General features: G+C 40.2%; 1 protein-coding gene across 2 annotated transcripts; it reads left to right on the top strand.

The window, feature by feature from the left end:
• The first annotated feature begins 576 nt into the window (after positions 1–576).
• hpf1 (histone PARylation factor 1) lies at positions 577–5685 on the top strand. Of its 2 annotated transcripts, none has more exons than XM_086156096.1 (8): positions 577–650; positions 1294–1477; positions 2702–2888; positions 3005–3103; positions 3826–3985; positions 4183–4270; positions 4406–4578; positions 5354–5685. In XM_086156096.1, the coding sequence occupies exons 1-8, from the start codon at positions 612–614 to the stop codon at positions 5486–5488; spliced, it is 1065 nt and encodes a 354-aa protein (XP_086012222.1). In that variant the 5' UTR covers positions 577–611; the 3' UTR covers positions 5489–5685. The 2 variants fall into 2 exon arrangements, with proteins under 2 accessions (XP_086012222.1, XP_086012223.1); XM_086156097.1 differs by having other exon boundaries at positions 5350–5685.
• The last annotated feature ends 8086 nt before the right edge of the window (positions 5686–13771 follow it).

Here is a 13771-nt window from a genome sequence, read left to right as displayed (position 1 = left end):
AGAAGGTTGCTGAGGTTGGAACTGCCAGGCAGGAGGCCTGGAGGAAGACCAAAGAAGAGATGATGAATGTGGTGAAAGAGGACATGAAGTCAGCAAGTGAGACAGAAGTTGATACAGAGAATAGGGTCTCGTGGAGAAAGTTCATTTGTTAGGGTGAAGCCGAAATTAGAAATTAGTGGTCACTTGTGTTCCCAGAACTTCCACAATTAAATTTTAACAGCAATCTTTGGCCCAAGTCCAAAAAAGTTATTTACCTCGCCTGTTACGGTGGCTGATGTTGCAGTAAAGGGATGAGGAAGAGGGATGTTTACTTCGGACCGCCGACCCGAAGGTTTCTCCAGACGTTCATGGTGCCAAGATAGTTGCACTTGCTAAATGAATAAGTCTTTCATTTAGCAAGTGCAACAGCCTAAATGAATGACTTATTCATTTAGCAAGTGCAACTACCTTGGCACCATGAAGGTCTGCTCGGAGACGATTTCATCGGAGTTTGCAGTTCTTCATTCATGTCTGTGGAGAGCAGTAGTGCGCTTTCACTTGACGCACTCGCCTTTACGCTGGCTTCCAACACACAGAGGAAGAATCCTGACGGAGCGACACAAGGAAAAAAAATGACAGGGCGCGCAAAAAGAAAGTCCAAATCCGTTCAGGTAATATTGCGCCACGCCGACGTGGGTTTCAATGCAGATATGTTTATTTTACAAACACGTTTATAGTTAAGTCACTGCGTTATATATGGCTTAATATAGAGACCCACCAAACTCCTTGTGTTTGTCTGGCACGTTGTTTGAACCGCGATGGACAACATGGCAGCAGTGCTGTACAGTCGCTTGGTCACTTAACGGTCAGACGTTACATATCGATTTTTTTAACTCAACAACAGTCAACGTTAAATGAATTATGAGCCATGTATAGTATCTGGATAATACACATACAATGTATACATGTAAAAAAAAATTATTATCCTTTTTAAGTCAGGTACCTGCAAACCAATAACTAGCTAGCCGTTGTGCGTCAACGTTACGTGAATGAATGGAGGCCCGCAGAGTAGCTAACACGAGTGCAACGATAATGTTGTTTTTTTTTTTGTCACATTAAAACACCCCCTCGCCCGAGTGTCAGAATTCTAACGTTTCCTAAATTGCTTTAAAATGTTATTTTGAAAATAAATTGTGAGGCGGTCTTGAGGCTACGCGCTGTTAACCGTCTGGTGCTTCATTGAAATGTTTGTCTGCCTTTTTTTCTATCGTTCACCCACACAGCTGTTGGTAACTACCGATGATTGTCTTCCAGGAGACCGATCCAGGCAAAGAGAAGGTCAAGAAGAACCGTTCCGACTGTCTAAAAGCCAAACCGGTGTCTAAAGTGGATTCGTGTCAGCGTGATGAGATCTTGCAGCTTTACAAGCTTCAGATGCCAGAAGATCTGTACCTTTTCTGGGACTTCTGCAAAGAGATTTGCCCTGACAACCCTTGCGGTAAGCACTTTTATTCTTATTTTTCCCCTCCTTGGTTGTGAAATGGATGAATTGAGGATTTTTTAAAACATTAACACAATTATTAGAATGGACTGTGACTCAAAGATGGGAAGAGTGCAAGCAAGTAGTAAAGATAGCATTTGATCTTATTTGTGTGTATGAGTGTGTCATGTACCCTTCTTGTATTTACTATCAATCTTTTTTGGGTGTTATGAACAGCTGGATCGAATGTCAAGGCAACATTTAAAAAAATGCGAACTTAGTTATAGCTAAGAGGTATCCAGAGGATATCCTATAGCAGAATAATAAAAAGAGCAATAATATCCAACTATCTGTACCTCACCATTGAAATACACCATTTAGTTCTTTCTTGTTGAAATCTTTTCATGTTTACTGGACTTGAACTTCTTTCCTTAAAGAGATATCATCCCTCTTAGGCCTCTTTGTTCGAAACTGAAGACGCCTCTCAGATGAGAGGTGAAATGTCTTCAATTTAGTTGTTCAGACAATAGGCTCCTTACAAATGCTGTATGTCACAAATGTAGTTGCTCTAAGACAAGAGTGTTACTGTATTTTGTTATGCCTCAACTCTATGAAGGGATGGAGGAAACAACAATTTTCAGTCCAGTTTAATATCTGGATGAAGACTCATAAAAGACAGTCAAAGCGTTTAATCTATGCATAAAGGATTTTTATTTAGCATCAGAGCGACTGGGGTTCCTTTTGTTGACTGCCAACCAACTCTTTCAAATTAATTTTCGATGAGCAGGGTGGACAGTTACTGTATTTACAAATTTGCCATTATTTCTTGGTTCCGCCACCCAAAAAAGTTTTGTGGTGTTAGTTCAGCTTCCAAAAACTACATTTGGATGATGAATTAAGACTTGTATACAAAATTCATATGTGCAGTAAATGGCATAATTTGCGGGAGATGGATTCATGAATTTGGATAGTGTATGCATTAGGAATTTCCCAACTATTTCATACCATAGTATCTGTTACCACTGTTTGTCTGTGGTATCTTAAGTATCAGTGGCATGAGAGATCCTTGACTGGGTGTCTTTATTGAAAAAAAACAACATTATTTCAAGTGTTATTTTGATATTGAATTTGGTAGCAACCATTGTAACATTTCAGTGGTTTGAACTTTTGAATCTATATGTGTATCTATAAAATTATGTCTATCTCAATGTCTTCTGTTGACGTGATTTTTGATATTTATAGGTGCATTGAAAGAAACGCTTGGTTTGCAGCTGGTTGGTCCTTTTGAAGTTCTGGCTGGAGCCCACAGGAACTCCAAGAAATCTCAGCCCAATTTTCACCTTCACTGGAGGTATTTTTATGACCCACCAGAGTTTCAGACCATAATCAAGGGCAGTGAGGACAGTCAGCATCATATTGGTTACTACAGGTAAGAAAAAACTCATAACCCCTTTCTTATTAAGAGTCTGTGTAACTGCTATAGCCTCTAATGAATAAATCAAATAATGATGAACAATTTAAAATGATTTTTCTTTAAACTACCAGAGATTCACCAGATGCCCTGCCTTCATTTGCTGGGGTGAATGAAGCCAAGAAGGGCTGCACTATAACACAGACAGGCGACAATGTGTTTGCTGCTGTCTAGTGAGTACTGAACTAACACTTGTGCTAGTAATTATCTTGTATAGTTATGATTTGCTTTATATTGATTGGTTAATTCAACATTTTCTTCTGTGGAGCTTCTATTGAACAAGTGTTACAAAATTACAAACAGCAAAGAGGTTTAACATGGGAAGGTTGTTATATTTTGATGTCTACTTAATATCAAAACATTTTGAGATCATTTAAGCTTATAATTGTGGACTTAACATCTTATGCCATACTCCAGTATATGAAAAAAGTAATTTTGGATCAGTTGTATGCAGTAACAATGTAATGATTCAAGGACAATTAAAGAATTTTCTCCAAACCGTGTGTTGTCAGTAATGCTTAATATTAATTTTTAGAATGGGATCGGCCCCATTTTTACTGATGGAAAACAAAAAACTCAAAAGTCAAGTTGCATTCAGATGGTTTCAGATAGAGGATTAAAATTCCAATGATATGAATGTAGAGGGGTGCTTTTCTTGTAAAGGAACTTATTCAGAGAGATAAGAAAGTAGTTTAGGAAATGTCTTCATGAGTTTACTTTGAGTATCCAAGCCTCTCCATATTTACAGTGAATGAATACGGAGTCTTCATTTCTTCTCTCAGTTTCAACCAAACTCATATAGTATGATACCTGTGTATTTTGATGCTGCAACACTACTCTCTCCATGATGGTTTTATTAGTTCTGTCTCACTCTGCTCGCTCTCTCCTTCAACAGCCTGTTTCTACTCAAGAAGAGGAAAGAAAGGAGCACCGACAAAACGGGGAGACTGGGAGAAGATTTTGAAAACTTGGAGGCTAAACTGAAAGACCAGGCAGAGGCTCTAGGCTTACCGCTGGAGCAAAAAACCAAAGCTATGAAGCAGAGGGACAGCAAGGTACCTTTTACAAAATAGAGGGTTTTCTTTGCATGCTCCGAGATACTATATTTTAATCCTGAAATAACAAAAAATGTTACATCATGTGGTGAGATAAAAGTTACATATGAACCTCCAGAAATGTGTATATGAGCATTTTGGATGCTACCTACTATTCCAACCATACGCTTTCCTTTAAAACTGTTGTAACACTACAGGTGGTCACCAAGACGTTCCACAGCGCCGGAATAGTTGTGCCTGTAGATAAGAATGGTGTGGGGTACAGAGAACTGCCCGAAACTGATGGTGAGATCATAACATGAGCATATATTGAACATATTGTAATAAATATTGCTATTCGCCCTTCATCATGTTCCACCCTTTACTTGAACCTTACAATGCATGATTGTGGGTTTACTTTGTTCTCTGTCCTGTGTATAGCTGGTCTCAAGAAAATCTGCAAGGCCATCGTTGAAGCGCAGAATGATGAAGAACGCGTCAAAGCATTTGGACCGCTCCAGGAGATTATCACATTTGTTCAGTTCGCAAATGATGAGTGCGACTACGGCATGGGTTATGAACTGGGAATAGACCTCTTTTGTTTTGGATCTCACGTGAGTTAAATTTGCACATTGTAGAGATCACTTAGCATAGTAATTATTCTTGTCGATAAACACCATACATAACCTGTCCGTGTGCATGTGTGCTAGTCTTCGTACGATTTTCAGTTTTAATGATGAATTACATTTTACATCACCTCCAAACTTTGGGAATCAGACTTACACTAACAAGTAATACAAGTGCATGAATAGTTTACATGAACCTTTATAATTTTACAAAATGCAATTTTAAGTCTTCGACACAAATAATCGACAGCCTCATAAAGAAATTCAGTGAAATAATCCAAGATTATCTGTTGTTCTGCTCTTGCTGATTCAAACAAAGTAGATAATCCAAATATTAAATAGATCAGGAAAGTCACATTACCATTACAGTGATTACCTTCCAAATTGCAGTTTAACAATCAGCTTTCCACTCTTCTTGCATTTGACATCGACAGCGACGTCTCTAAATTGAGACCAACTTCCCATTTGAGCTAAAATGCTTTCTTTTTTGCTGCCACAGCTATTTACCTTTTTAATGATTATAGTCCTCCTAAACCTAAGACATTGTCAAAGTTCTCATCACTGATAAATCTGAGAAAAAATCCATACTGATTCTTATCCCTACTTCTTCCTGAAAGTCATTAAAGTTTCTGCTACTTCAGCTGTATTCCAGATAAAGACATGGGGTTTGCTCTTTAACGTCCCAGTTAACACAAATGTGTCAAACCACAAACTCAGGCTCGACAAAATATTTGATTAATCTTTGGTCTCTTGTCCTAGACAGTACTTCCACAAAGTTATCAAGCAACTTCTGCCAATGGACTACAGCTTGCTGAAAAGGAACTTGTTTGGGGAAATCCTGGAGGCCCACCTCTCTAGCCGCAGCCACGATGACCTGGATCAGCTCTCTGCACATTAGAAACGTTCATATATGCCATAGTTCTCTAAATGTTCTCCCTCTCTGTAAGCTAGAACCACGTATCCCGGTTGTGTTATTTGTAAATGTTGATGTTTCTCGATTGTTTTCCTGCTGCTGATTTGACTTGGAACTAGTTCATGTTATGTTTGTTAAAGGTACATGTCAATGTTTATTAAAGTCATCTTTTATATTTTTAACATTTGCCCCTTTTTTCTCTTCCAAAATATCTTTGAAGTCTCATTCTCACGTTTTGTGCATTTACAAATAATGTAATCCAGTATTCATGTCATGAGAGGCAAATTTATTTGAGATTGTCTCAAATAAGTTCTACTTGTGTCATGTGTGTTTTAGTCTGAGGTCAGATGTTGAAGCTGATTGGTTATTGAGTTGGTGGAGGCCATCCTATACAAGTTGGCGCTCTTGTTTTTTATTTGTGAGAGATACAGTACACCAACCATCATACCCTGCATATAGAATACATACAAGCTATAATTTCCATTGAATCAATGACTGTTTACATTTATCTTAACAGTGACTTAGGGCTGTTCTTTTTAAAATGTATAATTGCAACCACAGCTTGACCCACTAATGACCTCCATCTAGCCAAGTCCTATTTAATTTCAAACTAAATTTGCATTTAAATTTCTAAGCCACTTATGATTTCCCCTGTTAGCCAACAGTGAGCCATCCATGTCCAAGAAGTTTTATTTAGATCCCGACATAAACCATACAGAACAATAAAGTTAATCTAATATTGCTGCACTAATTTATAGCACTATATACCTATTTGTATCATTTTTGGAAAAAAATATTGAATCTGATTTGATGACGACCACAATACTTCAGAGAATAAAGTAAAACTTACACAGGAATGCATATATTGTTACACAATAATCACATGTTCCGATAACTAGTATTTCCACTTTTCAATCCAGACCTGACGGGAAGTAGAAACAGCGTGTCCATGAACATCTTATTCTGAAGGCCGCTCGATGGATGCCGGTTATGTGACTTTTTAGCACGGCTCCTTGTCCACTGTCCTCTGTCACCGACTCTCCAGCGGAGCTGCTCCTGGTTTCTGCAAGTCACCGCTGTTGATTTTGCACTGACAACCTCGATTATATTTGAATCTGAATGAGAGGACCCAGGTTAAGGTGGGGGCTGTAAGAATACGGGGATGAAGATGACATCATCTGAGCCAAGTGCCTGACATTTAATAATTTTACATGCGCATAAGCAACGTTATAACGCATGTGTTTTTGAGTTTTCCATTTCATCCAGTCACTGCTTCGTTACATCAGGGATGGAGGGAAAAAAAAGAACAGGCGCAAAAACAGGGACGCGCTGGCTGACTGCGTTTCGGTGCGTTCATATCCCATTGTAATTGCTGAACGTTTTAGAGTGGTTCGATTTAAAATAAAAATACATATATAAGTATATATATTGCATAATATATACATTTGTATATATTATGCAAGTTTTTAATTGAAAAAAAAATCCAGTGGTTTTGGATTATGGTTTGCAACATGATGTCCATGTGTGAAAATGACGTGGAAAGATGTGGCATTCGAATAAAAATAAGTCCGTTTTATAACCGGAGGTATTAATGTCAACGAAATACGATAGATCTTAGGTTAATGTATGCTTATTATCATTTGTGTTTATTAAGGTCGTATTTCACAGACAAGTGGAATCTTATTCATTTCCCGACTTCTGTGTCGGTCGGAGTGCCCGGAGTTACTGACTGTCCCTGAAGGCAGCATTGATCCTGCAGAGTTTCGGGGAAGCGCGTCAGAGGCGCGTTCACGTCTCCATACAAACCAACACACTGGAGCCTCAGCAGGCGCATCAGCTGCATCCCATAAACACAGGGAACGCTCGCTTGTTTTGTCAAAGCCGGAAGAATAACTGACGCATCGGCCGATCCGGGAAAAATGTCCCCGCTCCCGGCCGACCCGTGTGGATTCTGAGGCCCGCACGGAAACGCACCTTGTACCGGCAAGCAAAACAACAACAAAAAAAAAAGGATCCGCTCTGACTGCGGCGCCTCCAGCAGCACCAGCAGCAGCAGTCAAGCCCAAGACAGAATGTCAAGTAGCCCCGAAGAAGGTCTCTCCAGGGGCGGCGGCTCCGACTTGAAGATTGCCTCTTCGGGCAACACATCCCCGGAGGGTGGACCACCGCCGCTGCACCAGAGCCGCATACGGCAGGTGGGTGTCCCGTCTCCCCCCCCCCCCCCCCCTGCACCCCACCACCACCACCCCCGCAGTGACCGGCTCCGGTCGGGTGCACGCCTGGGAGCCGCCGCTGCACGGGGGCGAGCGGGCGAAAGGCGTTGCCTTGCTCTGCTGACGATCCATTGAATCCAGCGGATCTTCCCGAGCAAAGCCTCCCCACCAACACCACCCCAACCCCCTGCAGAGACATCCAAATTGAAAGTGATTCTAGGATGTGTGGAGAACTACCATACCCTAGGTATTGACCGGCCGTTATTTTGTTCAAATTAAGACACCACCTTTTAGGTTTGATCGTGACTTTTAATTAAGTTACTACAGTGGCCTTTGATAGACCTAACCCTTCAGATGGCCTACTGCAGTTATTTATTTATTTATTTTTTGTGCTCGGAGGGCCTTCATATTAGTACTTAAATATGCACATCTGGTCCCTTTCACACCAGAACTATTTCAGAAACAAGAATATTAGCATGCTTCAGAAAAGTTGCTGCTTTTCCCACTATCTCTCTCTACATTGGTCAACCACTTCTTGATTTGTAATTTGTTGTAGTTAATTGTATCTCATTTTTGGGGACTGGAATTTCGATTTTAATACATTTCAATTATTTAAATTCTTATTATGGACTCTTCCTTTTCCCTCTCCTCTCCTCTCCTCTCCTCTCCTCTCCTCTCCTCTCCTCTCCTCTCCTCTCCTCTCAACTTTTATTGCTATAACCAGTCGCTGATTGTACAGCCATCACAGTCATTTTTTTATAACACCAAATGGAAACATCCAATTTAGACTTTACATTTCCGACCATCCTGTTGGGGGAAGTGTGCAATGTATACATAAAATCAATGTCATGTATCACAACTCATTGATTGGCTGTGTAGTGTTTGCATGCTGCGAAAGCAAGTCAGGAGATGGTTGGCATTTCCTGTTTCATTGTACTCTCTTAGTCTAATTTGATTCTCCATAATGGAGTTCAGAGCTGCATACACGTTATACTTTTGGGGTGGGGCCGCCGGGCTCACATAGTGAGACGCTACTCGCCCTGTGAAGCAAGTGTTGAAGATATCTTCAGATACACAAAACCTATCTAAATGTATACATTTATAATGCTAAATCCATAAAAGAAGAGGGTGTAAATGTCAATGAAGTCCAAAATGAGGAGAGGCAAACATGACAAGCCTAAAAATCTCCAAATTAGGAGGATTATTGTTGACAACTGTAGTTGTCCCTTTGCATATTGCCCTCTATTGAAATCTGTATCCAAACATGAGTCGATCTTTCCTCGTATGATCATCGCTCAGAAGCAGGATATTATGGGTATTACATCAGCTGAACTTGGGTAAACATGTCATCTCACTGGTGATCCTGTGATATGATCACAGCATCTTTTGAAATGGTCGCTTAGTTACATTTGTGCGTGAAGTCGCTGTGTGTATGAATGCTACAAATATCACAGAGAAAGATCCTTATCGTTGGCATATGTTAAGTGTTGTCATACTAATTGTTGCTCAGAATGGGGTGCATTCGCTTGATTTTGAGTTTGATAAAGAAGAACTTTGATATGTACATCCACACAAATATTAAGATTTTTTAATATAATATAATATAATATAATATAATATAATATAATATAATATAATATAATATAATATAATAATTTTCCCCGCTTGTCTTAAGGTCTAATGATTCCTGCCTCATATTTCATCACTTGCTGCTATTCATCAAACTGGGCACCATTTAATTTCTATTTTTTTTTCTGGATTTGTACATAGCTTTTTTTTTCCCCCAAATTTTAGATAACAGTCACCGAGATGTTTATACAGATAGTGATGTTTACAAGGGATGTTGTGTTTTAAATTTACACTTGTCCGTGCACGATGCGAAGGAGCCGTCATATATGATCCATGTTGAGTCCATAGCCACAGTCCCTGCAGTTTAGCCTCATTAATCAGTCACAAGTGGCAGAAGAATGATAAATGATCACACGTTGTCCTCGGCCTGTGTGTACATTTCTGTTTTGTTTAAACCCTTGCCAGGTCCACAGTGAGTCTCAGCATCACTGCTGGCTGGTTGTATCTGCTTTGCCCTGAAGACACCACTTACACGAAGGAGGAGGAGGGAGCGAGACTATTTTGCATTGATCAATACTTTTTAAGAAGTCAGCCATAACGGTCAAGAGAAGCTCAGTAACTATAGCTAAATCAAAGAGAGAGGGGAAATTAGCCCTTGTGCATGTGAAGAATCAAACTCAATCAGAGGTAACAATAACCTCTTCACCAATTTTGCTAGTGTTCTTTTGTAATAAAACTCTTTTCTGGCATCATGTGGTTCAAGCACTGTTGTAAATTTGATGGTCTTCACATTTAGATTGTTTAATGGAAAGAGGTTAGAAAAGAGTAAATCTGTGAGCGGTGAAACTGCTCCATTGAACCAGGAGGCAAAGAACAGTGCGCGGAGGATTTCTGTCAAATCATCCATACACGTGGGAATACTGCATAAAGAAAAAGTACACTTTTGTGAAATTCTGGTTTTGAAAGCCCATACTAGACCAAAGTTTATAGCAGTATAAACAAGGAAATATTTATATAGGAAAAATTCTTATCTTTCACCTTCTTTGAATGAAACTATATGTAGTCTTGAGATTATCGGTGTTGGTTCTCATTAAATAACTTACCTCAAAGGGTGCGTCTTGAAGGCGTTGTATTTTTTTGTCTATTTTTGTTTTGTTTTTTCCGATTTAATGTATCACTAGCCCCTTTACACACTATTGTAACAATTTTAGCTCCAACTCTAAGGCAGGGTCTTTTTACAGCTCCATAGGAACTGTGAGGTAGGTGTTTGGCGATTGGTAGAAGTCATAAGCCATACACTTTACCATATTATTCTTGTTGACTGCAGAGTGCCACTTTTAAAATAAGTGTGGCGTTATCTAGCCATGGGGTTTTTTAAATGGTGAAGTAGTGCAGGGAAAAAATAAAAGGACCCATTTGACAATCCATTGTTACTTTTCCCACCATGCAGAAAATGAACACTGTATTGACTTCGCTCTCTGTTTCGTCTTCTATTTCTCTGCGGTGGTTTTGTTTTTGAGCGCTATGCTTAAGATGCATGTCACTGACGTTTGCGTCACCACTTGTCTCCATCGTGGTCCCTTACCGGCCATGCGAATGAAAAGCTTAAATGTTCGCCTAGAGGAGGGTAATTCTGAGTGTGAAATTGGAGCTGGACAGTTCTTAGAACTGCGGTCTTGGAAGCGTTCTGTCCGAAAGTGGCTTGTATCTTCTTATACAAACTGTAACACCCCATCTCTTTTACAGTAAAGGAAAAACCCAAGCTAGCAGCAGTCTTATCTCCAAGATAGCTTGCAGGGGAGCACCAGGAAGCAGCCAAAACAGGTCTGCCTTGCACTTAAAGACCTTTTTCAGGTGTTTGTTGAAGCTCTCAGGGTTATAAGAGGAGGAAAAATCGCGACGTCATTAGCAAATTGAAGCATACAGTCAATGAGCCGGCAGCTGCATAGTGAAAGTGCATGCACATATGTGACTGTTGCACATGAGTGGCGCTTCTCTTCGATGCCATTTCGCGTTACAACGGAGTAATGCTGTGATGCTCAGTCTTCCCAAGAAATGATACATTGCACCGTGTCAAAACAGCCAACATGAATCTTCCAGGTTAGGATCAACTGCAACAATATTTGAGAATGTAGGACTTCCAAACCTTCTGAGGTAGCTCTTCCACTGAGCTAAGAAAATTCTTGTCATGGCCTTATCCAGTTGTGTATCATGTTGGATATCCAAAAACTGAAGCACGAGTCATCCTGAAGTCATCTGTCAGGCTAGGAAAATAAACATATTTCCAGGAATGTCCCTTGTTTTCTGAAAAATGGACAAAGAAGTATTCAAGTGCAAGATCTTTAAAAATTGTAAATTCATTGGAGAATATTAGAGGATTCCCCCAGTCGGCATCAGTCACATGCCTCTCATGTGTTGAAAATTGAAGGATGGCATGAAAAAAGAAAGCTTCCAAATGCCATCGCTGTGTTTATTTCCATTCTGGAGGTTCAGGTTTAAGAATGTTTGGTTTAGGAAAAGCTGTAACCTCTCTCGCTCCTGTCAAGCGAGGTGGGGTTGGGAAGCAAAGCTAGATCCTTGCTAAATATTGATCCATGATTGACAATGTTAGAGGGTTGGCAGGGAGAACTGATTTGGCTCTGTGTCCTGCACCTCCTATTTTGGGGGAATCATTTATAATGCCCTGGCCCAAAGGGCTTGATCATTCACTCGCGCTACACAGAGATCGCTCCACCCTTCATGTAGAATCAGTGCTGGAATTCTTTTTCGAAGACACGGCTTAGGTACTACATTCACCCTAGAAAGTGGAAAAAGGAGAGAGTCTCCTAAAGAGAAGCAGCTCTGGGGAAGTTTCAGCTTCCGTGTTTTTCACGAGTTTAAATTTTAGATGGGACTGCTGGCATCCATGCAGCGCACGCAGAAGTGGCCTCTTTTTTTTTTTGCAGGAGCAGCATTCGAATCAAAGGAGTAAACACTCATAATCCCAAGGTAGAGCTCATCCTTGGCAGAGGACTAGCTTATCCTCTATGTGAGGCAAAAAGAGAAATAAAAAAGGCGGGCTCTGTGATGCAAGTCTAGGAGTTTTAAAAATACCGCCTGTCTTCGATGCGATTGTCCTAAAGAGAAGTAGCTTTAAATAACCTCGGCGCTGCGTCCATGTCTGCGCTCACTGAACCACACTGTCACTGGGTATTTACATGCCGTACTGCTCTGGGCTTGACGTCTTCTTCTCTTTCATATCTCAACAACACAGAGACCGGGTCACTGTTGTCTGCCTGCGTGCCAGTTCACTTTAGTGGGTGAAGTGGATATAGGTGCATCTCAGCTTGCAAGAAATCAGCTTAGTTTGGCATTTCAGTCCGTCGGGAAGTGAAATATCCGGACACACCACTCAATATTAGATTTTTGACGTTTTATAATACACCATTGCATTTCTGCAGAATGCACGGACGACATTTGATATTTGTGAACGGTATGATTAAACACAAGGAGGCAATATTTGCATTTGGTGTGGAATATATTCCTCTACATTTAGATGACTTGTATTGATAACTTGCCAACGTGACCTATTTCTTTTCTTATCTCTAGGATGGTGGATCCTCTTTGAAGTAAACTCACTGCACAATCCCCTTTCCCTCATTTCCGAGCTCCTCCCGCTCCACGTTCCCTCAACACAATTCATTTTGCTCAGAATTTTCTTCATCAGCCCAACTTCCTCTCGCTGTCTCTATTTGCAAAACCGTTTTGTCTTCGCTGTTATTAATATTCATTTCTCATTCCCCCTCCTCCACCCAGTCTGTCCTTTACTTTCCACTAAAAGTCTTTCAATGCCCTGATGTTCTGGGAGGTCCAATTTCATGGCAGCCTTTTTGCATCTCCCTCCGTCTCTCTGCATCTGCCTATGTATCCGTCTATCTCTCCTTTGCCTTGTAAGTGATCCTGCAGGAAAGAGTCTTAATGGAGTCAGAGCCTTCATTACATTATGTCTACAACCACACACATATCCACATTGCCTCAGCGGTCTGCATTTCACAAAGGCAAGCCGGGATGTTTTGAAAATTAGGCTCTCAAAGTGAGGCCACCAGATTACATATGAGCGTGTTTGTCGAAACACATGCAGACATTCAATTACGTGGCTGTATTTAGGAGAGGTTCATAAAGCTCGCTGGTTTTAAATGCTAACACGCAGATCCTCCATCTACCATTACTGCTGGATACCAGCATAACGTCAGATACCTTTAAAAATAACCCTTTGCCTTGATATACATTGAGACACAATATAATCTATTGATCAATACTACTAGAGTGCTATGGTCAACCATTTCACATGTAAAAATAAAAATCACCTTTGTATACGGCAATTATACTGTAGAACATGAGACAAGAAAATAGTTCATTATTCCATGTGAAAATGAATCAGAGTTGACTGTTAGATGTTTTTTGTTTTTTAAAAGATGGCCTTTTTTTCGTCATTAAATAAATGTAC

The sequence above is a fragment of the Fistularia commersonii genome, chromosome 12 (assembly GCF_037954325.1).
Source record: "Fistularia commersonii isolate RoL2024-O1a breed Wild chromosome 12, RoL_Fcom_v1.0, whole genome shotgun sequence".
Lineage (NCBI taxonomy): Eukaryota > Metazoa > Chordata > Actinopteri > Syngnathiformes > Fistulariidae > Fistularia > Fistularia commersonii.
The sequence above is the reverse complement of the archived record's forward strand: the minus strand, read 5'-3'. Positions and strand labels throughout refer to the sequence as shown.